Source organism: Octopus sinensis, unplaced genomic scaffold (genome assembly GCF_006345805.1).
Source record: "Octopus sinensis unplaced genomic scaffold, ASM634580v1 Contig12345, whole genome shotgun sequence".
NCBI lineage: Eukaryota > Metazoa > Mollusca > Cephalopoda > Octopoda > Octopodidae > Octopus > Octopus sinensis.
Window position 1 is genome coordinate 1 of NW_021832594.1, and position 25,102 is coordinate 25,102.

Genomic DNA, 25,102 nt, shown 5'->3' on the forward strand with positions numbered 1-25,102 from the left:
AGCTGGCATTCAATTGGCGTATCAAGTTTCGGGCATTTTGAATGGGTTTTGGATAGAAAATTCACAAAAAAGTCATTTCTATTGATTTTTTTAATGGCTTTGTGGGGTGACTGAGGAAATGTAAAGATGTGCATGACCACCCTTGGACGGTTTTGAATGACCATAGAAAATGCGAGCCCTCTAACTGAAAAATTGTGGATTTGTATAAAGGACACACACAGACAGACATTTTTGCTGTTATATATATAGAGATTCAGTCAACACATAGACTAATTTGCACTAGTAGATCGCTCAATCAAGGTAAATAACAAGGTGTCAGTGCTAAGTAGTGTGTAAGCATGAGCAGAATTAAGTAAGATGAAATATGGTCGGCACCTCAACTGTTAAATGGCAAATACACCTGCAGTTACTGTGGTAAATAAATCTCTCTTGTGGTGTAAAGGTGTGAAAACACCCTGTTTGTTCAGTGTTGCCATCTATGAGGAATCCCAGACATCGATGTTTCAAGTTTGACTTTTTTCAGGATGTGCCTAAGGGAGATTTATTTTCTCCACAGTAACTGCCTTTTAGCAGTTGAAATATGTGACAAACATATTTCAACTTCCCTAATTCTGCTCATAATTATACACTGCTTAATGCTGACACTTTGTTTTATTTATATATATATATATATTTAAGCAAAAAAGCTAGTTCTAAAATCTAAGAGATTGTCATAGTAGTTGTACTAGAAAGTAATGCTCGTAGCCACTTTAACATGGACATCTCCTCTAGCTGGTTAACAATGCACAGCTGCATCTGATACATTGCAAGCAGGGGAGCAAACTCCTACCACACGCACATGGTGGATAATATTGTTTTGCTAAATTACCTATCAAAGGATGGCAAATAATCTTATTGGTCAAAGAAATTTGAAACCATGGTATAACCGGTAATAAAAATAACAAGGTAAAAGTTTTTATTTTTCATTTACTTCGAAAATTGCTATTAGATCGTGATTTTGGCCATGTTGGCTGCTATTTCTAGCATGTAAAAATTACCTGTTAAAGGGTAGTTTTCTTTTGTGTTTAAATGTACACTATTTTAAAATATTATATATATATATATATATATATATATATATCACCTGTGTCGGTGGCACATAAAATCACCCACTACACTCTCGGAGTGGTTGGCGTTAGGAAGGGCATCCAGCTGTAGAAACACTGCCAGATCTGACTGGACTGGTGCAGCTTTCGGGCTCCCCAGACCCCAGTTGAACCGTCCAACCCATGCTAGCATGGAAAGCGGACGTTAAATGATGATGATGATGATGTACACATACCATCATTCTTGTTTAACGTCCACCTTCCATGCTGGCATAGGTGGGAGGTTTGACAGGAGCCGGCCAGGCAGAAGCCTGCACCAGACTTCTGTGACTGTTTTGGCAGGATTTTTACAACTGGATGCCCTTCCTAACACCAACCACTCAGCTGAGTAGACTTAGTCCTTTTTTATGTGGCACAAGCACAGGCAAGGTCAGTTTTGACAGGGTTTTTACAGCTGGATGTCCTTCCAAATGCTAATCACTTTACAGTGTGAGCTGGATGCTTTTTAAGTGGCACCTGCACTAACAGAGTCACCAAGTACCTTGTAAGACAAGAAAAAAAAACTTTTGAGAGGGGAAAGGGAATTGGAGAAGGTGATCTTCTGTCAGATGATGAAAGGTTATAGTGAGACAGGTACAGAAAGAGGTGCCTTGCTGTAGAGGAAGTACAAGGTTACCCGGCTGGAGAGAGAGAGAGATCAGAAATGAAAACAGAAACAGGTGTGCTGCTGCAAAGGAGATACATGGTTACCCAACCCGAGGGAAGTGCAGGAGAAGGAGAGAGAATGTGGGAGAAAGCAGGATAGAGATGGTAGCAGAGTGCCGGGCATACTCACAAAGGCGGGGGATCCGAATATAAAGAGGATGGTTGAGTAAAGGAAAAGAGAGATATAGAGGGTGGCAAGTGTCAGGGCATATTCTTGAGGTTCAGATGTCATAATATATATTCTGAGCCGGTAGAATTGTTAGCACGTCAGATAAAATGCTTAGCGACATTTTGTCTGAATTTACGTTACAAGTGCAGGAGTGGCTGTGTAGTAAGTAGCATGCTTACCAACCACATGGTTTTGGGTTCAGTCCCACTGCGTGGCACTTTGGGCGAGTGTCTTCTACTATAGCTTTGGGCTGACCAAAGCCTTGTGAGTGGATTTGGTAGACGGAAACTGAAAGAAGCCCGTCGTATATATATATATGTATATATGTATGTATGTGTGTGTATGTGTCTGTTCCCCAACATCGCTAGACAACCGATGCTGGTGTGTTTACGTCCCCGTAACTTAGCAGTTCGGCAAGACAGACCGATAGAATAAGTACTAGGTTTACAAAGAATAAGTCCTGGTGTCGATTTCTTTGAGTAAAGGCGGTGCTCCAGCATGGCTGCAGTCAAATGACTGAAACAAATAAAAGAGTAAAAGAATATATATATATATATATATATATAAATATATATATTTGGTAGGAATAGATATATTAATATTTGATCCAGCTAAAACAATGCAAAGTGCACTGTGACCAGCAGTGTATAACAACATCCAGTAGTCTGGTTGATCACACAATCTCACAAGTATAGCTGAAAGACTTCAACTAAAGTAAACCCAAAATAGACTCAGTGGGATGTGATTGCAATGTAGAACATTGTGAGGGACAGAACAGGTAAAGCAGCTAACGATGATTTGTTCATGAAGAGCCTAATTATGAACTGGTTCAGCTACTCTTAACAATTGGATGGGTTTCCTCCAGAAACTGTTCAGCCCCAGTTCAAGTAGACATATGATCAAATACATTCTGGCAATTACGATCCTGTCTTTTTTTCTTTCTTCTATCAGACACAGTTTACCTAGGATTACATCACTCAACATGTCCTTCCTTCCGTTTCTTTTCTAAGACAGTAGGGTCTTTCCCCTCAATCCTCCACTAACTCATTCACACACAAATGCATAAAAATGTTTAACAATAAAGCATTCAACACCGATAACAGAGAACAAAAAAAAAAAGAAAGAAAGAAAGAAAGAAGGAATAGATACTCATATTCCACTGCAATAGCACTCTTGGTGGTCTTTGATTTCCTTAACAAATGAAGATGGTGCCATTTATTTATATAATTGGTGACTAGTTCTGTCAATGTTATTAGAATCCGGCACTGAATAAAACAAAACAAGGATTAGTCATAGACATTTACAAGAACTATAAAGAGATTTAAAAGCGGTGCTCCAGCATGGCCACAGTCAAATGACTGAAACATGTAAAAGAGTAAAAAAGATTAATATTGTTGTGTGTCAGTAAGTCTCAATTTAGTAAACTAAAGGAATGAGTTTATGTTTATGTGCCAATGCTTTGTACATTCATTGTATCTGTCGAAAGTATTATTTATATCTGTATTTTCTGATGAACGGCATTGTTAGAAACTGCAGAGAAGGCCTCTGAGTGGGTTTGGGATGAAGAGGGGAGATTACTGCTATTGGGATGCTAAGTTGGGACTTGATCAATCCTGGCTGGGTCAACTGGGTGAGTGGGGTTTGATGTTAGAAGACCCAAACCCCAGTGGAGACCCTAGAAACATCACTGAACATTTGCAAGATGCATCTTAGAAACTAATAACAATCTCCTCATCCCATATCCCTCTGCCTCCTCTTCCCCAAAGTTTCTCTGCCTCCTTGACACTCCTCACCCTCCTCTCTTTGATCTTCCTGCATGAAACCCCTACACTGCTCTTTCCTTCAATGATTCACCCAGGTTTCCTCTCTCCATTAATCTATTGCTTCCTTCCAAACCCTTTCCTCTCACATCTTCTGCCCACACTGGCCCCTTTTGATATTGGATAGCCCACTGCTTTTTCTCAACCCTGTTGCTACTTCCTTTGTGAAGTGGTTGAAGTTAAGAGGAGCAACCAACGATAGCAACCAGACCAAAGAGGCCCTTGGTCTACGACAGCCTTGTAACACATACACATTAGACCCTGTGAAACAATCCTACCTATTCCAGCATAGAAACTAGATGTAAAGTGCTTGATATTAGGATGAGCAGCCAGCCATGGCAACAAGGCCAAAGACATTGGTGCAAGATTCAGTCCATCGACTCATCAAACCCTGTCACACTGACCAACCTGTGCCAGCACAGAAGCTAGATGTTGAGGAAGATGAAGAAGAAGAAGGAAGAGGATAAATACAGAGGTCAAGCATTTCAGAGCATTCTCTTGAAATAAAAAGAAATGATTATCACATTTGCAAAAAGTAAATATCAATTGAAACAGAATGAAGAAGAGAAGAGAAATATTAAAAGAGTAATGCAATATTCTGATTTTACCTTTAAATAAGTTCCACGTCGGAAAAATATTTTCCTCAGGGGATCTAACAGAATCTGATGTAGTTCTGAATACGATATTTGAAAGGAAAATTAGAAAAGACAAAAAAATGATAGATATCAGTAAGAAAGTAAAGATTTACAATAACTTATCACTGAAAATATAAAATTTTTAGATAATTTCTTCCTTGAATTAAAAAGTTTGCAGGTGTAGCTTTTGTAAAAGCTGCAAACCTAGGCCACGTCTGATCCAAAAATCTGATTCAAGCCCAGGCTATCCCTGCTCGAATAATCAATGGTGACTTCACCAATTAATATTCTGCAATAGTTGATAATATACAAGATGAGCTACAATGAATCACCTCATCACAAAGTGCGTATGCATGGGATTAGGGACCACAAGTGGCCTTGTGTTCCCACTGAAACTATAAACATGAAATCTACACCCCAACAGCAAATGACAACCATAGCTACAGTGTTCAAGCTTCACTACAGCTGACTGTCTGACATGGTGAACTCGCTGGTTGGAGCTGGTTCATTTCAGTCCAGGGTAATGCCACAACAAGCACAAGTATTGGATGAGATACCTTGCAATAATTGTTTCAGCTCTTAGCATTCAGAGTTCAAATCCCACCATGGCCTACACAATCGACTCAGATGCAAACATTGAGGCCAAATCTCCAGTCTGAAAGATTAACCACCTACGTCCCCCAACCACCAGTATCAAAGACCCTATAAAGGGTCATGGGCACCACCCTTCCTGCCTCACTAAAAGATTTAAAAAAATAAAAACGATTACCAAGAACTAAGTAAAAACTTTCAAGAGTTTCAGCTGAGAAAATAGACAAGTTGTCATTGCGTTTAAAAACACACAGAATGTAAGGATCTTTTCGGTTGATGCCAAAGATTTGGTAATTTTAAGATCAAGTAAAAATTTTCAAACTTGGAGTGTTGAAACTCTTTTACTTGTTTCAGTCATGCTGGAGTACCACCTTTAGTCGAGCAAATCGACTCCAGGACTTATTCTTTGTGAGCCTAGTACTTATTCTATCGGTCTCTTTTGTTGAACCACTAAGTTATGGGGACATAAACACACCACCATCAGTTGTCAAGCGATGTTGTGGGGACAAATACAGACGCATATATATATATACATATATATGATGGCTTCTTTCAGTTTCTGTCTACAAAATCCACTCACAAGGCTTTAGTCGGCCTGAGGCTATAGTAGAAGACACTTGCCCAAGGTGCCACGCAGTGGGAGGACTGAACCCCAAACCATCAAACTTGGAGTGTTGATGTAAATTTTCACACTGAATCTGGGATTCATTTATTCCCAGGAAAATTTAGAAAAATATTACAGAGTTTCAAAGTTTGATAACTTAGTTCAGGCAGACAACAGGAATTGGAAGATGAAAACCTTCTGGAGGATAACTGTCAGAAAATGACAAATGATAGATACAACACAGCAGAAAATGATATCACTCATCAAAACTTGAGGTGGTTAAAGTGTCACAGTGATGCAAGTTCCATGTCTTTCTTACAATGGAAACAAGGCTGACTACAGCTTTGCTATTTTCTTTGGAAACAAACACCAAAGTGAGATGTATGGTTGAGAATAAAACTGAAGAAATATGAAATCTCTGACAGCAACCAAAATGATCTGAATATAGTGGTGGTTAATCTAGTCAAATATTTCATTTATGTGTCGGTGGCACATAAAATCACCCACTACACTCTCGGAGTGGTTGGCGTTAGGAAGGGCATCCAGCTGTAGAAACACTGCCAGATCTGACTGGCCTGGTGCAGCCTTCGGGCTTGCCAGACCCCAGTTTAACCGTCCAACCCATGCTAGCATGGAAAGCGGACGTTAAACGATGATGATGATATTTCTAATTGTGACCATTCTATTTTATTCTAAGACTTACAATTTATAAGCATATATTTCTTTTATCTTTTACTCGTTAGAATGCTGCCATGCAACGGTGCAACCTTGAGAGAAATGGAAACAGCAACACTGCCATAACTTACATGGAAACCACGAATGTGCTTTTAAGGGAGGTAAGAGAAACACTTGAAAGTCAATGTAAGATCGTAATACTTCATGTAAAGTAACTATAACAAATAATCCAGAACCTTTGTGTGTTACAGGATTGATCTCATAATCTAATCAGTTTGCGCCAGTCACGAGACCAAACATCCCTGAAAGTTTCATCTGAATCCATCCAGCAGTTCTTGAGATATCTTGTCCACAGACAAACAAACAAACACAACTGAAAAACAATACCTCTGCCTTTGCTAAGGCGGACGTAATAACATTAACAATGAAAGCTATAGGGAGACCACCAATAAAAAGTTCTCATCTAATTTCAATCAAAGTGATTTACATATCACCATGAATTCAAAAAGCAGTTATCGTTTTTTATTCCATTCCAGAGTTCAGAATTAGCTCTTTCATGTCAACAATCTTGTCATTCTCTATTTCTGTCTTTTTTTTGAGGATAATCAAAATATAATAAATATATTATTAGTAAAACATAAATCATTAACTATATTTTAAAAACCATACTTACCTGAAAACTTGTGTATTCGGATGTGTGGAATCAATTTAAAAATGGACTGATTAAAATGAAATCCATCCCAAGTATCAAGGAACTGGTACAGAAAATATTCAATAGCTGGGGTGCCTTCCTGATTGGGGTAGAAATAAAATATAAATGAATTAATTCATTACCATCATGCTAAAATAATTCTGTAAGAAAAATGCAATAACAAAAAAAAAAGTCTAAATCCACATTCTCCATAAGCCCTGGGGTTGATTTGTCCGACTAAAGGCAGTGCTCCAGCATGGCCGCAGTCAAAATGACAAACAAATAAAAAAATAAAAGAATCTTGAGCTTGTATAATCAGGACTGACCTAGTGCTCATTCATACAATTCTATAAATAAACCTCTTTTAACACTTTTTATTAAAGATTAACCAATCATGAAAAAAAATGAGAAACCTGTTTTTCACCAAACATGTATTACAAAATGATGTTTCGCATTGATTATATAAGTTGAAAAATATCTATATATATAAAAGTGAAGTTGTGTGAGTGTCTGTCTCCTACGATTTAGATTCCTAACTACTCCCACATTTTGCGGTGCAGTTTAACCAAATTCGGGTATCTTATAGTCGTGATTCATATCGAGCCCGTCTGGGTATTAGCGCGCGTCTACGATGAGTCTACAATTTAAAAATAATTTAACATCATTTTTTTCCATTTCTTCCAATTTTATCGTGTGTCGATGGCGGCGGAGTTGGCGTCCATGCTCACACCTGCACCCGTGTTGCTTCTCCCCCCCTCGTGAAGCTGTGGGGAAGGGAGTGTAAGGAAATCAACGTCGTAAAGCGTTGTCAAGGAGACCAGCGTTCTTTTAGAACGACGACTTCATGGCTTGAAGTCGCCAAAACAGAAATCGCTAAAAAAGCTGAAACAGATCCACAAAAACGGCAAAAACCGCCACACAGGGCAGGTTTCCTGTGCAAACAATTTGCACAACCGAATGTTTTAGTTGTTGCACAAATCTTTATATATAAAAGTGAAGTTGTGTGTCTGTCTCCTGCGATTTAGATTCCTAACTACTCCCACATTTTGCGGTGCAGTTTAACCAAAACCGGGTATCTTATAGTCGTGATTCATATTGAGCCCTTCTGGGTATTAGCGCGCGTCTACGATGAGTCTACGATTTTAAAAATAATTTAACATCATTTTTTTCCATTTTAATGCATTTTTTTGCTATTATATAAGGGAAGTAACTCTCTAAAAATGTCTACGATGAGTCAACGATTTAAAAAAATTTACTATAATTTTTTTGCTATTTTTTGGCTATAACTCTCTAAAAATGCTTTATAGTTATTTCCCTTACAAACCCGAGCAACGCCGGGCGATACTGCTAGTATAATATATAAGCAAACGGAAAACAGACACAGAAGGCAACCAAATCCTCATCAGTTATCGCCCAAAGGATCCAATGACGAAAGTGAAGCAAGTTAGCAATAACAGTTTTGAAAGGGACGTAACTCTGTGTTAGTCCCTGACTGAACTTAGCAATGTTTCCCTAAGACCACATAAATCTCACCTAACACTTAGAATTTGTCCAAAGGAAAGAAAAGGGCTGCTCCCCATCTTTCAAATAATAATCTTGAAAGAAAGTAATGAGAGTCATTAAAAAGGAAACGATAATGAATTCAACGTTTTAGCTTCATTCACTTCTTTCTTCTCTCAACAATTCATTGATGTTGTTTTACTTTAGGTCAGCCTCAGTCCAAAAAAAATCTATAATCAGAGACATTCCATCCTTGCTCATTTTGAATTTTTAGGGACTTCTAGGACTATATTATCTAATATGACCTATTGGCTTAATATCTCAAGATAATTCATGCAGAAAAACGCTTTGCCAGAGAGTTGCAGCTCTTGAAATGAAAGATGAAACAAATGTGGAGTGTAGGGGATGAAACACAGCAGATAAATTGCAAGACAATGAGGTACAAATGTTTCAGTGGGGCTGGCCTGGCTGGAAGGGACCAAGAGTTTGTTCGTTCAGAAAAATTCTTTAAAAACAAAGAAAAAAAGACCTAATTACTTTTCTACTACTGATTAGGTTTTCCCAACAAAGCAACCCTTCGATGAAAATAATATTTAGCAATTTCTATAATAACAATATACTAGAATATGAAGCACTTCAATTTTTACCAAAAAAGAAAACAAACCCAGTTGTAGTAAAGGTAGAAGTAGGAAAGGAATGGCCTGGGAGTCCATGGTTGAATTATGGTGATGAATGGGACTTCGTCAATAAGTTTTAACTGATTTCCTTTGAGTATGGTCCAAGATGTTTGTACATGTAGCTTCAGCATTGTTCTACGTTGGAGTGGCTGTGTGGTAAGTAGCTTGCTTACCAACCACATGGATCTGGGTTCAGTCCCACTGCGTAGCACCTTGAGCAAGTGTCTGCTATTATAGGCTTGGGCCAACCAAAGCCTTGTGAGTGGATTTGGTAGATGGAAACTGAAAGAAGCCCGTCGTATATATGTATATATATATATGTGTGTGTGCATATGTTTGTGTCTGTGTTGGTTCCCAAACAAGGCTTGACAACCGATGCTGGCGTGTTTATGTCCCAGTAAGTTAGCGGTTCAGCAAAAGAGACTGATAGGCTTACAAAGAATAAGTCCTGGGGTTGATTTGCTCGACTAAAGGCGGTGCTCCAGCATGGCCACAGTCAAATGACTGAAACAAGTAAAAGAGTATATTGGAGAAGTTCTCTAACATGGGTATTAAGTGAGCTTTATCAAAAGTCAGCCACTAAATATTCTGACTTCAAAAAGGAAACCTAATATGAGATTGCCACACAAAAGATCATCAATCATAGGTGCAGGTATGGCTGTATGGTAAGAAATTTACTTCCCAACAACATGGTTCCAGGTTCAGTCCAACTGCATGGCAGTTTGCACAGGTGTCTTTTACTATAACTCTGAGCTGACCAAAGCCTCGTGATTGAATTTGGTAGACAGACACTGAAAAGAAGCATGTCGTATATGTATGTGTGTGTGTTTGTGAATGTGTGCCTTTGTGTCTGTGTTTGTCCCACACCACCTCCTGGCAACTGATGGTTAGTTTATGTCCTTTCTGTAACTTAGCAGCTCAGAAGTAGACTGATAAAACAAATATATATCTGATTCAGAATGCTTCAAGTTGGTGCCCCGGCATGGCAGCAATATCTATAATAATAACATTCTACAATATCGAGAACTTTAATTTTTGTCTAAAAAAGAGAAATAACATCAAAAAACAAAGTAATTTACAATTATCAAAATCACAGAAAATAAAAAAGGTAAAATAAGTACCTTAGTACGACGCATGAACCCTGCTAACTTTGACAGAAACTCTTCCAGATAATCATAATTTGGTACACTGTTTTCTATAAAAGCTGCAGAAGAAAATAAAGCATACTGGATTCAGTAAGAATAAAAATCTGAGATAAGATGGCATACGTATGTACACAAATATATATATATACTAGCAGTATCGCCCGGTGTTGCTCGGGTTTGTAAGCGAAATAACTATATAAGCATTTTTAGAGAGTTACTTCCCTTATAGATGCCAATTCGGGCTTTCTTAGCCATTTCTGTTTTGGTGTCTTCAAGCCATGAAGTCGTTGTTCTAAAAGAACGCTGGTCTCCTTGACAACGCTTTACGACGTTGATTTCCTTACACTCCCTTCCCCACAGCTTCACGAGGGAGGGAAGAAGGGGGAGAAGCAAACAGGTGCAGATGTGAGCGTGGACGCCAACTCCGCCGTCATCGACACACGAAAAATTATGCATTAAAATGGAATAAAAAATGATGTTAAATTATTTTTTAAATCGTAGACTCATCGTAGACGCGCGCTAATACCCAGACGGGCTCGATATGAATCACGATTATAAGATACCCAAATTTGGTTAAACTGCATCGCAAAATGTGGGAGTAGTTAGGAATCTAAATCGAAGGGGACAGACACTCACACAACTAGTTTTATATATATAGATATACACACACACACACATATATATATATATGTACATACATATGTTAATGGTTGTTTATGTTCATTTATCATGAAAACAATTTGACATTAATTTGATGGGTTACTTTATACTTCTCTAGAGTACAAATTCATAATTCTTAAACAAGAATACTGTTGACAGAGACTTTGAAGTTTTGGCCGGTTAAGCCATTGTTGGACTGTCTTATAATAGCTTAACTGACTTAAACTTTGAAATCACTGTCAATAATGTTCTTGCTTAAAAATAATAAGCACATACATTATGGGCCCTCCCTTCATTGGATGACGCATGAGAAGTCAGCCATTTCTAGCTGTAGAACCACACAGGCGACTTGTTTATAGTAAATAAATGTATGTGCTGAATATTAGCTCACTCCCTCCATCAAATCGACATACTTGTACAGGTGCACAACATGCCACATGTCAGATGAGGAAATGCTTGCGGAGCAATGTGAAATGAAGTGTTTTGCTCAAGAATACAATGCCATACTCTTTTACTCTTTTACATGTTTCAGTCATTTGACTGTGGCCATGCTGGAGCACCGTCTTTAGTCGAGCAAATCGACCCCGGGACTTATTCTCTTGTAAGCCCAGTACTTATTCTATCGGTCTCTTTTGCCGAACCGCTAAGTAACGGGGACGTAAACACACCAGCATCAGTTGTCAAGCAATGCTAGGGGGACAAACACAGACACACAAACACATATAACACATACATATATATATATATATACATATACATATATACGACAGGTTTCTTTCAGTTTCTGTCTACCAAATCCACTCACAAGGCATTGGTCGGCCCGGGGCTATAGCAGAAGACACTTGCCCAAGATGCCACGCAGTGGGACTGAACCCGGAACCATGTGGTTGGTTAGCAAGCTACTTATCACGCAGCCACTCCTGCACCATGTATATATATATATATATAATATATATATATATATATATATATATATATATATATAGGTATGTTGGTGCAAACAGGAAAAATATAACTCAAAACATGAGTATATTCTTTCACTCTTTTACTTGTTTTAGTCATTTGACTGTGGCCATGCTGAAGCACCATCTTTAGTCGAACACATCAACCCCAAGACTTCTTTGTAAGTCTAGTACTTATTCTATCAGTATCTTTGGCTGAACTGCTAAGTTACAGGGGCGTAAACACACCAGCATCAGTTGATTGTTGGGGGACAAACACAGACACACAAATACATAAACACAGACATACATACACACATATATATATATATATATATATATATATATATATATATATATACGAGGGCTTGTTTCAGTTTCCATCTACCAAATCCATTCACAAGGCTTTAGTCGGCCTGAAGCTGCAGTAGAAGACACTTGCTCAAGGTGCCATGCAGTATATATTTTATTAATATTTAGCAGAAGCAACAGAATGACTCAAGGTCTGAAAGTTTTTTGCATTGGCATTATCAAACTAGCTACAGGTTGAAGGTTTGTGTGCTTATATAGCTGCTGATAAATAAAATATAATATTTCCCTATGGAATGTTCTAGAAGAAATTACAAAATGTCATGTGGATAATTCAAAAGTTTGTACAATTAGGTCATTCAATAAGCAAATAGATAAATAAGAAAGAAACAAAGTAAAAAGAAAAAAAATATAGTGGCATCATACATGCATACACACATATACACACACATACCAAAACAAATCCCACAAAATTTGCACATATACATGAGAATGTGCACATGAATTAGGAGTATGGATTTGAGTATGGACACACATATACATGCACACGCATGTACACATACATCATCATCGTTTAACATCCGTTTTCCATGCTAGCAAGGGTTGGACAGTTCGACCGGGGTCTGGGAAGCCAGGAGGCTGCACCAGGCTCCAGTCTGATTTGGCAGTGTTTCTACAGCTGGATGCCCTTCCTAACGCCAACCACTCCGTGAGTGTAGTGGTGCTTTTTACATGCCACCAGCACAGGTGCCAAGGGAGGCTGGGAACGGCCACGATTGGTTGGTGCTTTTTACGTGCCACCTATATATGTCAATGTGTATGTGCTTATGTTTACCAGTCTAAACCCAATGCTGATGTTTCTGTTGCGTCTCTGTCTGTCACCTAACTTAGTGGCTTGAGAATTAGTCAAAATGAACGTCTAAAATCCTTGAGGGACATGACCCAGAATGGCCACAATCGAAAGACAGAAACCACTGCAAACAAGAACAAAAATGAAAGATGAGACAAAAGTCGTTTTTTTTAAAATTACAGTCGTTGCCAGAGCAGCTAACTGGTTTCTGTGCTGATGGCATGTAAAAATGACCATTCGAGCGTGATCGTTACCAGTTCGCCTTACTGGAACTTGTGCTGGTGCCACGTGAAAAACATTCGAACGACGTCGTTGCCAGTGCCACTGGACTGGCTCCTATGCAGGTGGCACGTAAAAAGCACCATTTGAGCGTGGCCGTTACCAGTACTGCCTATCTGGCCCTCATGCCGGTGGCACGTAAAAGCACCCACTACACCCTCGGAGTGGTTGGCGTTAGGAAGGGCATCCAGCTGTAGAAGCTCTACCAGATTAGATTGGAGCCTGGTGCAGCCATCTGGTTCGCCAGTCCTCAGTCAAATCGTCCAAACTATGTTAGCATGGAAAGCGGATGTTAAACAATGATGATGATGACAGTTAAAGGACTTCAAAGAGATTCCTGTAAAGACTTACCATCATAACAAGTGTGGTAGAGCCACCAATTAAACTGGCCTGTTACATGTCGGTTTTTGTTGTATGTGATCAGGTACTGAAGCAACGGATTATCAATCACAGAACCAATTTGAATTGGTAGCTACAAATAAAGATTAAAAAAGATAATTATAAAATGCCCAAGAGTCACTTGCTGTTTTACAAAACATTGCAATTCTTAACTCTAACAAATGATCTCATGTTATACCACTTACATCTGATGAAAGTTTACCTGTAATTATTATTAGATTGCTTTAGATCAGCATTCTTTAAATAAACTCAGGACACAAATAAACACTGTATTTCCCAGTGAATAAGACATGCTTTTTTAACAAAAGAAATCTCTGAAAGAGTGACCCCAGGTTCTATATGGGCCTCTCATAAGCTAATTTTGTTCTTGATGCACGCTTTTTCTGAATATTCATAACTGAGATTAGGGTGTGTCAAATATGCTACTACATCTTTTATGACATCAAAAATGGTATTGTATCAGGTTGGAATGTAAGTTTTATCCAATTTTCTAGATGAAATTTTAGATGACATTTATTAAAGTATTGTCTCTTGTTGTCAAGCACAGAATGAAACAACAAGTAATTTATATTTTCTTCTTTCAGGCTAAAAGAATATTGTTCACTCTTCTCCATGTTCACCCCACATTGTTTGTCCCACCAAAGAACATAGACGTGCTTCAGTCTGAGTTTCATAAGGCATCAATGCGAGTGCAGCAGTAAAATCCATTCAGAGCACTTATGGAGATGATGTAGTGAACCAAAGAAGTGGCAGGCGATGGTGTTCCTGTTTCTGAAGTGGAAATTTAGCTTATATAATAAGCCAAATGAGGACTGTCCAGAATATTTTGATTCCCAAGTGTTGGATGATGTTATCACAGCAAATTCTGCCCCTAGTGCTAGGGATCTCAAGAAATTTAAAGTAAGCCATACGACTATCCTACACAAACTGAAAAGAATTGGCTTATGATCCATCAGAAGTTATGAATAGGGATCACATATCTTAGGACTTTGTTATCCAGCATAAAATAACCCCCACACATTATACATGTCTTACATTATTTATTGACTGTGTTATCTTTAAGAAACATTTGTTAATTACCTAAATCAGTGATTCTCACATAAGGTTTATTTAATCAAAATGGGAAGGAAAATAAGGAAAAAAAGCTGCTCTTACTTGAATTTGATCGATATACCGAAGAAGGTCTTCAAATGTCAGTATCCTGTGGAATGAAACTGTTTCAGGAAAGTGGTCCTGCCTCACAATATGAGAAGTTGGTACATAATCATTTATTGAAGATTGAACCTGAGGAATTAATTTACTCAGTTTGGCTTTCTTTCGAACCTGAAAGACAAGACAATGATATTATTTCACTTTAAGAGAGGTTGGGGTCCACCAAGGTTCAGTCCTCAGCCTCCTCCTATTTATCATAGTCCTCCAAGCAATAATGGAGGAATTCAAGACAGGATCCCCTGGGAGCTCCTCTATGCTGATGACCTTGCTCTAATTGCTGAGTCACTATCAGAACTTGAGGAGAAGTTTCAGTGAAAAGGACACAACTAAAGTTGTAACATTCCTCTTAAATTATTTATGGCAGTGGATCTCAAGTGGGGTCCATATGAGATTTTGTTCATGAAAAAAAATCATGTGAATTAAATTGGTTATATTTCTATAATAACACAAAATATTTTAATATCTTTTATATAATTCCAAATAATATTTAATTATAAAAATATAAATTGTTTTTAAACATAGAGAAACATTATAAAAATATATAAACATATTTTAAACAATAGGCGCAGGAGTGATTGTGTGGTAAGTAGCTTGCTTACCAACCACATGGTTCCGGGTTCAGTCCCACTGCGTGGTGCCTTGGGCCGACCAAAGCCTTGTGAGTGGATTTGGTAGAGGGAAACTGAAAAGAAGCCCGTTGTATGTATGTATATACATATGTGTTTGTCCCCACCAACATCGCTTGACAACTGATGCTGGTGTGTTTACATCCCTATAACTTAGCGGTTCAGCAAAAGAGCCCAATAGAATAATTACAAGGCTTACAAAGAATAAGTCCTGGAGTCGATTTGCTCGACTAAAGGCGGTCCTCCAGCATGGCCACAGTCAAATGACTGAAATAAGCAAAAGAGTAAATATATATACACACACACACACACACACACACATAGATATACATTCATACAAGTGTTGCATATGCACATATATATCATCATCATCGTTTAACGTCCGTTCTCCATGCTAGCATGGGTTGGACGGTTCGACCGGGGATCTGGGAAGCCAGAAGGCTGCACCAGGCTCCAGTCTTATCTGGCAATGTTTCTACAGCTAGATGCCCTTCCTAACGCCAACCACTCCGTGAGTGTAGTGGGTGCTTTTTATGTGCCACCTGCACAGGTGCCAGGCGAGGCTAGCAACGGCCACGGTCGGATTGGTGTATTTTACGTGCCACCGGCACGGAAGCCAGTCGAGACAGCGCTGGCATCGGCCACGAGTCGGATAGTGCTTTTTACGTACCATCAGACCAGGGACCCTGGCTGGTTCAATTCGATTTCGATTCGATTTCGCTTGCCCCAACATGTCTTCGCAAGCAAAGAGGTTTGGCATGGGTGCCTGTCGTCGGATGAGGTTCTATATCGACTTCGCTTGCCTCAACAGGTCTTTGTGTCCAAGGGAGGAAAGGCATGCATAAGTGGGCTGGGCTCACTTGTCCTGCCTGGTCTTCTCATGTACAGCATATTTCCAAATATGCTATACACACAGGTTATATATACAGGTTATATATACATATACACATATATGCTGGCATGGCGCCATGTAATGTGTATGAATGAAGATGGTTGCATGAAAAGGTGTTGGTCTCTAATTATAGAGGGAACATGTAAAAAGAGTAGACCCAGGAAGATGTGGGATAAAGTAGTGAGAAAGGATCTATGAACGTTGGGACTTACAGAAGGGATGACAGGGGAGTGAGACTCTAGGTTTGTTGCACTTGAAAAGACACATCAAGCTAAGTAAAAACGTGGTTGCCCTTGCATGCAGCTTGTCGCCTGCATCCCTCTCTAGTTGAGCATTCCAAACTTTGCAGTCTGGTAGGTGCTGGTGCCATGAAGAAAGTACCCATATCGGTACCACATAATGCACCCATGCTGGTGCTGCTTTGTTTGTTTGTTTGTTGAGCAAAGCGTTCTTCGTCCCAGAGCTCGCAAGATCGCCCCTCAGGATTGTCTGTAGTCGGAGAAGTAAGAAACGTGGTCCTTTGCTATTCATAAGACCTGCAGAAGAGAAAGCAGGTCAACCCCCGACACCGAGAGAATCGACGGATAGATGAATGCGCATCCAGGCTCAGCGGCTGCGTAGGAAGTCGGGGACAAGAAACAGGAAGAAAGAATGAGAGAAAGTTGGAGCAAAAGAGTACAACAGGGGTCGCCACCACCCCTTGCCGGAGCCTCGTGGTGCTTTAGGTGTTTTCGCTCAATAAACACACACAACGCCCGGTCTGGGAATCGAAACCGCGATCCTCCGACCGCAAGTCCGCTGCCCTAACCACTGGGCCCTTGCGCCTCCACTGCTGGTGCTGCTTAAAAGCACCCAGTACACTCTGTAATGTTAGGAAGGGTATCCAGCCATAGAAAGCATGCCAAACAGAGGTTAAATGATGATGATAGCAGAAGGCAATAATACAGTGAGACAAGACATGTGGGTAGGAGATGCACAGGTCGGGGGCAAGCAGAGAGCAATGATACAGTGGCACCGAGCCAAGAAGATAAGATCAGGGAGTAGGAAGTAATCATAGTACATGAAACAGAAATGTGAGGAAGAGATGTAAGTTCGCACAAGTTACTTTCTTTTAAAAAGTATTTGTTTTAAATCGAAGATTTATGTATGTGCTGAATATTAGCTCACTCCCTCCATCAAATCGACATACTTGTACAGGTGCACAACATGCCACATGTCAGATGAGGAAATGCTTGCGGAGCAATGTGAAATGAAGTGTTTTGCTCAAGAATACAATGCCATACTCTTTTACTCTTTTACATGTTTCAGTCATTTGACTGTGGCCATGCTGGAGCACCGCCTTTAGTCGCGCAAATCAACCCCGGGACTTATTCTCTTCTAAGCCCAGTACTTATTCTATTGGTCTCTTTTGCCGAACCGCTAAGTAACGGGGACGTAAACACACCAGCATCGGTTGTCAAGCAATACTAGGGGGACAAACACAGACACACAAACACATACATATATATACGACAGGCTTCTTTCAGTTTCCGTCTACCAAATCCACACACACACACACACACACACACACACACACAAAAAAGAAAAAAACTTACAGGACTTTTAGCAGATTTGTATGCTAAATTCCTTAATTCCAATCCCCTTCGTAGCTGAACACCTTGGATTATCTTTTGCAATCTTTGGTTTGGTATTCTATAAAAACACTGAAAAGTAGAATAGAGAGCAACACCACCAACAATAATAATAATATTAATAATAATAATAATAATAATAATAATAACAACAATAACAATGGTTTCAAATTTTGGCACAAGGGCATCAATTTTAGTGGGAGTGGGTAAGTTGATTACATCCACCCTAGTGCTAAGCTGGTGCTTATTTTATTAATGCTGAAAGGACGAAAGACAAAGTTGACTTTAGATGAATTTGAACTCGGAACTTAAAAGGTAGGCAATTGGTAAGCATTTTGTCCATTGCCTAATGTTTCAGTAAGCATGTCTATAGCATGCTTACTATTATTTGAAAAATTAACTAGCCTCATAGAAGATGAATTGCATAGCTTCCTGGAGAAGATAAAGGGATGCAGAAAGATGTCAAAGGGCACTAAATCAGCTGTATATCGATAGCATGATATTAAATTGATGTATGAATAAGAACACAGTTGTTGGTTGTATAACAAACTTGGGATGTGAAGAGACAGGAGAAATACCATTAAGCATCTCACCTGGCATGCAAGCAATTCTGTTAGTTACTTGCCTGATAATAAATGACAGTAATAATACGAGGGTAATCCCAAAAGTAAGGTCTCCAAAGTGCTGGCGACGCAGGGAAACTGTATGTGCAGCTATTGGCAACACTGTTGTGTTTGTTGTGCATGCGTTTGCCCCCTGTGTGCACCTCGCTGCCACACGCAGTCCTGGCTTGACAGTCTTATCTGATGGAGCTCCCCATCGACACTACTGCCAAGTGTGAAGTTCGTGCAGTTATTTGGTTTTTGAATGCAAAAGGCATTAAACTGATTGAAATTCATCACCAATTTATGGAAGTGTATGGTGAGTTGTGCATGGTAGTCAAAAACGTCTGCAAGTGGTGTAGGGAGTTTGCAGCTGGTTGTACTGAAATTCAGGACAAAGTAAGAAGTGGGCGACCATCAATTTCTGATGAAACAGTTGCAAAGGTTGAGTAAATCCTGCGTGAAAATCAGCGGATCACTCTGGATGATCTCCCCATTTTGGTTCCTAAGGTTTTCCGAAGCACCATTCATAGGGTTTTGAGTGAAAATTTGCAATACCAGGTGTGCACAAGATGGGTCCCATGAATGCTCACAGAAGGCCATAAATGGCAACCCACCTTATAGTCCGGACTTGGTACCCAGTGACTACCACCTGTTCCTTAAGTTGTAAGAACATTTAGCTGGAACACGCTTCAGCAATGACAACGAGGTGAAAGATAAGGTTCAACACTTCCTTAAAGACATGGCGGTGAGCTAGTATGACGTGGGCATACAAAAACTGCCCCAGCGCCTACAAAGGGCGATTATGTAGAAAAATAGATAAATGTTCAAACTTTAAAATGATGTAAACATCCTGGACAAACATTACTGTGATTTCTAAATATTTTTGGAGACCTTACTTTTGGGATTGCCCTTGTATTTATGTATATATTTCAGGCCATGCTGTTTGCAGCTTTGTGTAATAATACTCTCTTTATTACATAAGTAAGACTGATAGTAAAAAAAAAAAAGGAAAAAAAAAAAAATAATAATTACTTGATATTTTGGAAGTGACAGCCCTAATTTATCAGGCCGCAGCATCTTATATTTCGTCAGTAAACCAATTAATGAAGGGACATTCCCCTGAAAAGATAAAACATCAAATGAGAAAAAGATATATAATTTACATTCATTAATATTGAGTCCAGTTTGGAATGAAGGCAGCAGAAATGAAAATAAGGATCTTAGAACTTATATAATGAAGATACTGATTACTGGGGTAGACAGTTTCAGTCTATGATGTGTGACAGAGTAAAGTGCCTTCATTGTAAACATAGAGCAGTAATGCTTACAGAGTATAAACTCTGACTCTTGAGCTGGTTGACAAGATATCATACTGACAACAGAACCATATTAACTCTTGCAAACCATATTAACTGTAAAGCATTCAAAGGAGTTGAATCAAGCATGGAGAAGTCAACATTAAAATGATGATGATGATAGTCAGATAGGCAGATGGATATAGATATGCTTAGTAAATACAAAATTGGAACTGTTTATGATGCTAATCTCATATATGCTGTGTCAGTGTAGCAGTTTATTAGTACGCTCACCCACTCTAACACCATTTATGTAAATTAGGTCAGGTCTGGTTCAGTCAGTGGTGCACACTTTTGTGTCTCAGTAAACAAGTAATCAAATCCTGACGATGGCTTTAACAAAAGCTGAAACTAATCGATTAATTAACTTGATCCTTCTCACTGGCTGTCAAAAGGCCTATGATTTAACCAAGAGACCAATTGTCTTGGTAATAATTTTGTTATTCTAGCACACGCACAAATATAGAATTGCACAAATAGTCTGTATGTTTGATTTTTGAACACTTCAGTTTTTCTGAAATTCAAAGAAGATGAATATCAAGTCAAAGAGACAAATCTCAGGAATGACATACACACAAACATCACTAATCCAAACACTGAACTACTAAGAACCTTAATCAAATGAACCAAACCTTATGGAATGCCTGTTCACATTTAACTGTACAAGCAGGTCAGTGTTTTGCCATGCTAGTACTGGTTAAACATATATATGACTGAGGCATTGTTTTACAGTTGGATGCCCTTCCTGTCACTAACCCTTAGGTGATTTGCAAGTAAAGCATCGCTTATATCAAATGACTTTGAAAGAACAAAGTAACAAGCAATTTGTTTACAGAAGTGACAACACAGTTTGAACAATCACAGATACATACTTACAAATGTGTGTGAGTGCGAGAGAGGGAAGAGGAGAGTGAAAGTTCATGGATAAAATGAGAGAGAGAGAGAAAGAGAGAGAGAGAGAGAGAAAAAGAGAGAGAGAAAGAGAGAGAGAGAGAGAGAAAAAGAGAGAGAGAGAGAGAGAGAGAGAGAGAGCATATTCAAGATTGTGTTGGACAGATAAGAGAAACTTGGCAATTTAGAACGTTCTGGAAAATCCATTAATTAGTCACAAAATTTGTTTGGCACCAGTCACATCACAAATCAATATTTTCGATTTTGCAGAACAGACAATGAGTATGGAAATAGCATTAAATGACAATGGCAATGAAACACTTTACCGTTTTCTTCCACAACAAAATCAGCTCATTTATTCGGAATAATGTAACATCAGGATATAAAGTCAGCTCACTCAAAATGTAACAGATTTCTGGGAGCTGAAGGAAGAGAAACAATTTCAAAATATGAGCAGAAGGAATCAGTTATAAACTGTAGACTAGAATGCGTTTAATACAAACCATTTTATTATTCACTCTGCTTCTTTAATAGAAAAATCATTCATTTTAAAGAATTCTGAACTAATTTAAAACTTTGCAGCATAGATTTTATATGAGAAACTTTTGTGAAGTTATGGTTCTGGTATTAGCATCAAGAAATGGTTAATTACTTCCAAATTTTTGACTATTTGAAAAATTGAAAGACATAAGCAGTGTATGTCTATAAGATAATATGGTCATGAAAGAATTACATTTCATATGACAGGCTACTGGTTGGATGGATGGATAGGCATGGCTCTGTGCTAAGAAGCTTGCTTCCCAACCACATGATTCCAGGTTCAGTCCAACTATGTGGCACTAGTCTTTGGTCAAACAAAGTACTATGAGTGGATCTGGTAGATGGAAGCTGAAAGAAACCTGTTCATCATCGTCATTTAAAGTTCGCTTTCCACATAGGCATGGGTTGGACAAGCGGGAGGCTGCACCGGGCCCCAATCTGATCTGGCAAGGTTTTTACAGCTGGATGCCCTTCCTAATGCCAACCACTCTGAGTGTAGTGGGTGCTTTTCATCATCATCATCATCATCGTTTAACGTCCGTTCTCCATGCTAGCATGGGTTGGACGGTTCGACCGGGGATCTGGGAAGCCAGAAGGCTGCACCAGGCTCCAGTCTTATCTGGTAATGTTTCTACAGCTGGATGCCCTTCCTAACGCCAACCACTCCGTGGTTTATATTTTTATATACCACAAGCACAGAAGCTAGTCAGGCTGCACTGGCATCAGCCACACTGAAATGGTGCTTTTTATGTGCCACCAGCATGGGTACCATTCAGGTGGCACTGGCATCAGCCATAACTAAAATTCACTCAGTTGAACAGGCCAGTCAGCCATGACAATGATTTCACTTGACTCAACAGTTCTTCTCAAGCACAGCATATTGACCAACAATTGAAGGGTGCTTTTAAACAGGCCAGTTACGTGACCACAATTACAATCTCATTTGGCTTGCCGGATCTTCTCAAGCACAGCAGATCTCCAAAAATTTCAGTCACTTGTCATTGCCCCTGTGAGACCCAACGTTTGAAGGCCATGCTTCACCACCTCATCCCATGTCTTCCTGGGTCTACCTCTACCACAGGTTCCCTTCACTGTTAGGGTATGACACTTCACACAGCTGTCCTCATCCATACACATCACATGACAATACTAGTGCAGTTGTCTCTCCCGCACACCACATCTGATGCTTCAACAAGCCAAATAACATCAGAAAATAAGGTTAGCAGTTCTAGCAATTTTATCAGAGATAAACCGTATACAGAAACACGAAGAAGAATTAGAAGGATACTTACAATATCATAATTTCTGAGAAGATAAAAGAACACATTGTACACTGCATGAAGCTTATCATAGGCATCCATGTATGGCATGACAAGTACAATCCAGTGAAATACTAATTTCTGAAATATTAAACGAGAAACAATTAATTTACACATTTAGTGTTGTAAAGGAAATCAAACAGAGTTATGCAATGTGATGTTAAATTTGAATTTACAATTTCTCGGCCTATTGGTGAGTTTACATCAGCATTATCTACAATAATTTCCCTGCTCAAGACACTTTGGGCAGCATATTGCCTTTTCTATGTTCAAGTGTACACAAACATATTAAATTAGTCTGGTTGGGTGGTAAGAGGTTTGCTTCATAACCACACAGTTCTAGGTTCAATCCCACTCTGTAGCACCTGGGGCAAATGTTTTCTACTACAACCTTGGGGTGACCAAAGTCTTGTAAGTGGATTTTGTAGATGGAAACTGAAAGAAACCCATTGTGTGTGCATGTCTTGTCTGTCTCTCTCCATTGCTTGACTATCTATGTTTGTTTACATCCCCATGACTTAGCAGATTGGCAAAAGGAACTAATATATCAAATACCAGGATTAAAAAAAATAAACACTGGCAATGATTTGTTCAACTAACACTCTTCAAGGCAGGGTCCCAGCGTGGCCAATCTAATGAGTGAAACATGATCAAAGATAACTGTATTTCATTCAATGTCGCTTACTCTGGCTCTGGTTGTCAAACAGTGGTGTGGTACAAACACAGACACAAAAACACACACATGTATATATCTTATTTCTTTATTGCCCACAAGGGGCTAAACATAGAAGGGACAAACAAGGACAAAGGGATTAAGTCGATTACATCGACCCCAGTGCGTAACTGGTACTTAATTTATCGACCCCGAAAGGATGAAAGGTAAAGTCGCCCTCGGCGTAATTTGAACTCAGAACGTAGCGGCAGACAAAATATCGATAATTATTTCACCCGGCGTGCTAATGTTTCTGCCAGCTCGCCGCCTTACACACATGTATATATCTATATGACGGGCTTCTTTCAGATGGTCAGCCCAAGACTATAGTAGAAAACGCTTGCTTAAGGTGCCACACAGTGGGACTGAACCCAGATCCATGTAGCTGGGGAGCAAACTTCTTACAATATATCCAAGTCTGCACCTACAAATGTGGAAGTATCATCTGTTAGGTGCATCACATTAACCTGCAAAGTACAGCATTCAGTCTTCTGTAATAGAGCCAAATGGATTTATTTTAACATGATGTACAATGATAAAACGTTTTTATACACTCACCGTGAATGATGTATTGGCCTTTTCTGAAATAGCGAGATGATTTATACATGATAGAAGTCTGATGGCAGCTATTTGTGGGAAAGTGGTTTGTGGGATACAACATCGAATGAGATCACGACTGATCTGAATTCCTTATAAGGAAAATAAAAAAAAAATTAAAGAAAATTAAAATGAAACAAGAACAAACAATATGTGTGTGTGCGTATAAATTATATTAGAGCTAAATTCGACAGTTTGCATATAAGGAAACGAAAACACAATATCCTAAAAAAACAAAATATCAACTAGATTTTTTTATATATTTCTTTATTGCCCACAAGGGGCTAAACATAGAGGGGACAAACAAGGACAGACCAAGGGAGTAAGTCGATTATATCGACCCCAGTGCGTAACTGGTACTTATTTAATCGACCCCGAAAGGATGAAAGGCAAAGTCGACCTCGGCAGAATTTGAACTCAGAACGTAATGGTAGACGAAATACTGCTAAGCATTTCGCCCGGCGTGCTAACGATTCTGCCAACTCATAGTTTACTCAAAGTAGACACCTTCAGCTTCCATTCTGATCCTAAGATGGCTCCAGAGAGAGGTACATGTGTTCCTCACTATGCCCTAGAACACATCGTTGATCTTAGTCACCAGCTTGGCCTTGTTGTTGCAGCTAGAACAGTTGGTAACCTGTTGTATTATAACTGAGGGAATTAGGTGACCAGAATTTGGGGCTGGTGAAGTTGTAGAAATCCTCCAACAATTGCATCTGACCCCACACATATGGCTTCCAACAGCAAACCTCTCCAGCCAGGGTTTGACTGGTCTTCAGCATCTTCATATGACCATTTGAATTGTGCCGAAGGCCCTATTCAAAGATGGGTGGCATGACGTCACCTTCAATGGAGACGTAGCCAAAGAACCACCACAGTTTGGAGGAATCTTGGTTTTCATAACGTCTATGTCACATTTTGTAGCCTTTACAATGTTCACAGAGAATTGAGTGGCAGTCATGAAGTCAATATTCTGACACCCAGCAT

At 39.2% G+C, this 25,102-nt stretch overlaps 1 protein-coding gene across 2 annotated transcripts in view; it reads right to left on the minus strand.

Annotated features, from left to right (window-relative positions):
• Positions 1-2,571: 2,571 nt before the first annotated feature.
• LOC115229284 (centromere protein I-like) overlaps positions 2,572-25,102 on the minus strand; it is a 29,683-nt gene continuing 7,152 nt past the window's right edge. The window contains exons 3-13 of one of the 2 annotated variants that reach the window (XM_036499163.1): positions 24,077-24,207; positions 22,780-22,887; positions 21,274-21,369; positions 19,734-19,820; positions 18,061-18,168; positions 14,891-15,058; positions 13,688-13,808; positions 10,274-10,356; positions 6,958-7,075; positions 4,388-4,452; positions 2,572-3,224 (exon numbers count right to left, since the gene is read on the minus strand). In XM_036499163.1, coding sequence (XP_036355056.1) covers positions 2,988-3,224; positions 4,388-4,452; positions 6,958-7,075; positions 10,274-10,356; positions 13,688-13,808; positions 14,891-15,058; positions 18,061-18,168; positions 19,734-19,820; positions 21,274-21,369; positions 22,780-22,887; positions 24,077-24,207 — 1,322 coding nt within the window. In that variant the 3' untranslated portion in view covers positions 2,572-2,987. Of the gene's footprint in view, positions 3,225-4,387; positions 4,453-5,611; positions 5,957-6,957; positions 7,076-10,273; positions 10,357-13,687; positions 13,809-14,890; positions 15,059-18,060; positions 18,169-19,733; positions 19,821-21,273; positions 21,370-22,779; positions 22,888-24,076; positions 24,208-25,102 lie in introns of those variants that run through there. The other variant, XM_036499164.1, reaches the window with a different exon arrangement.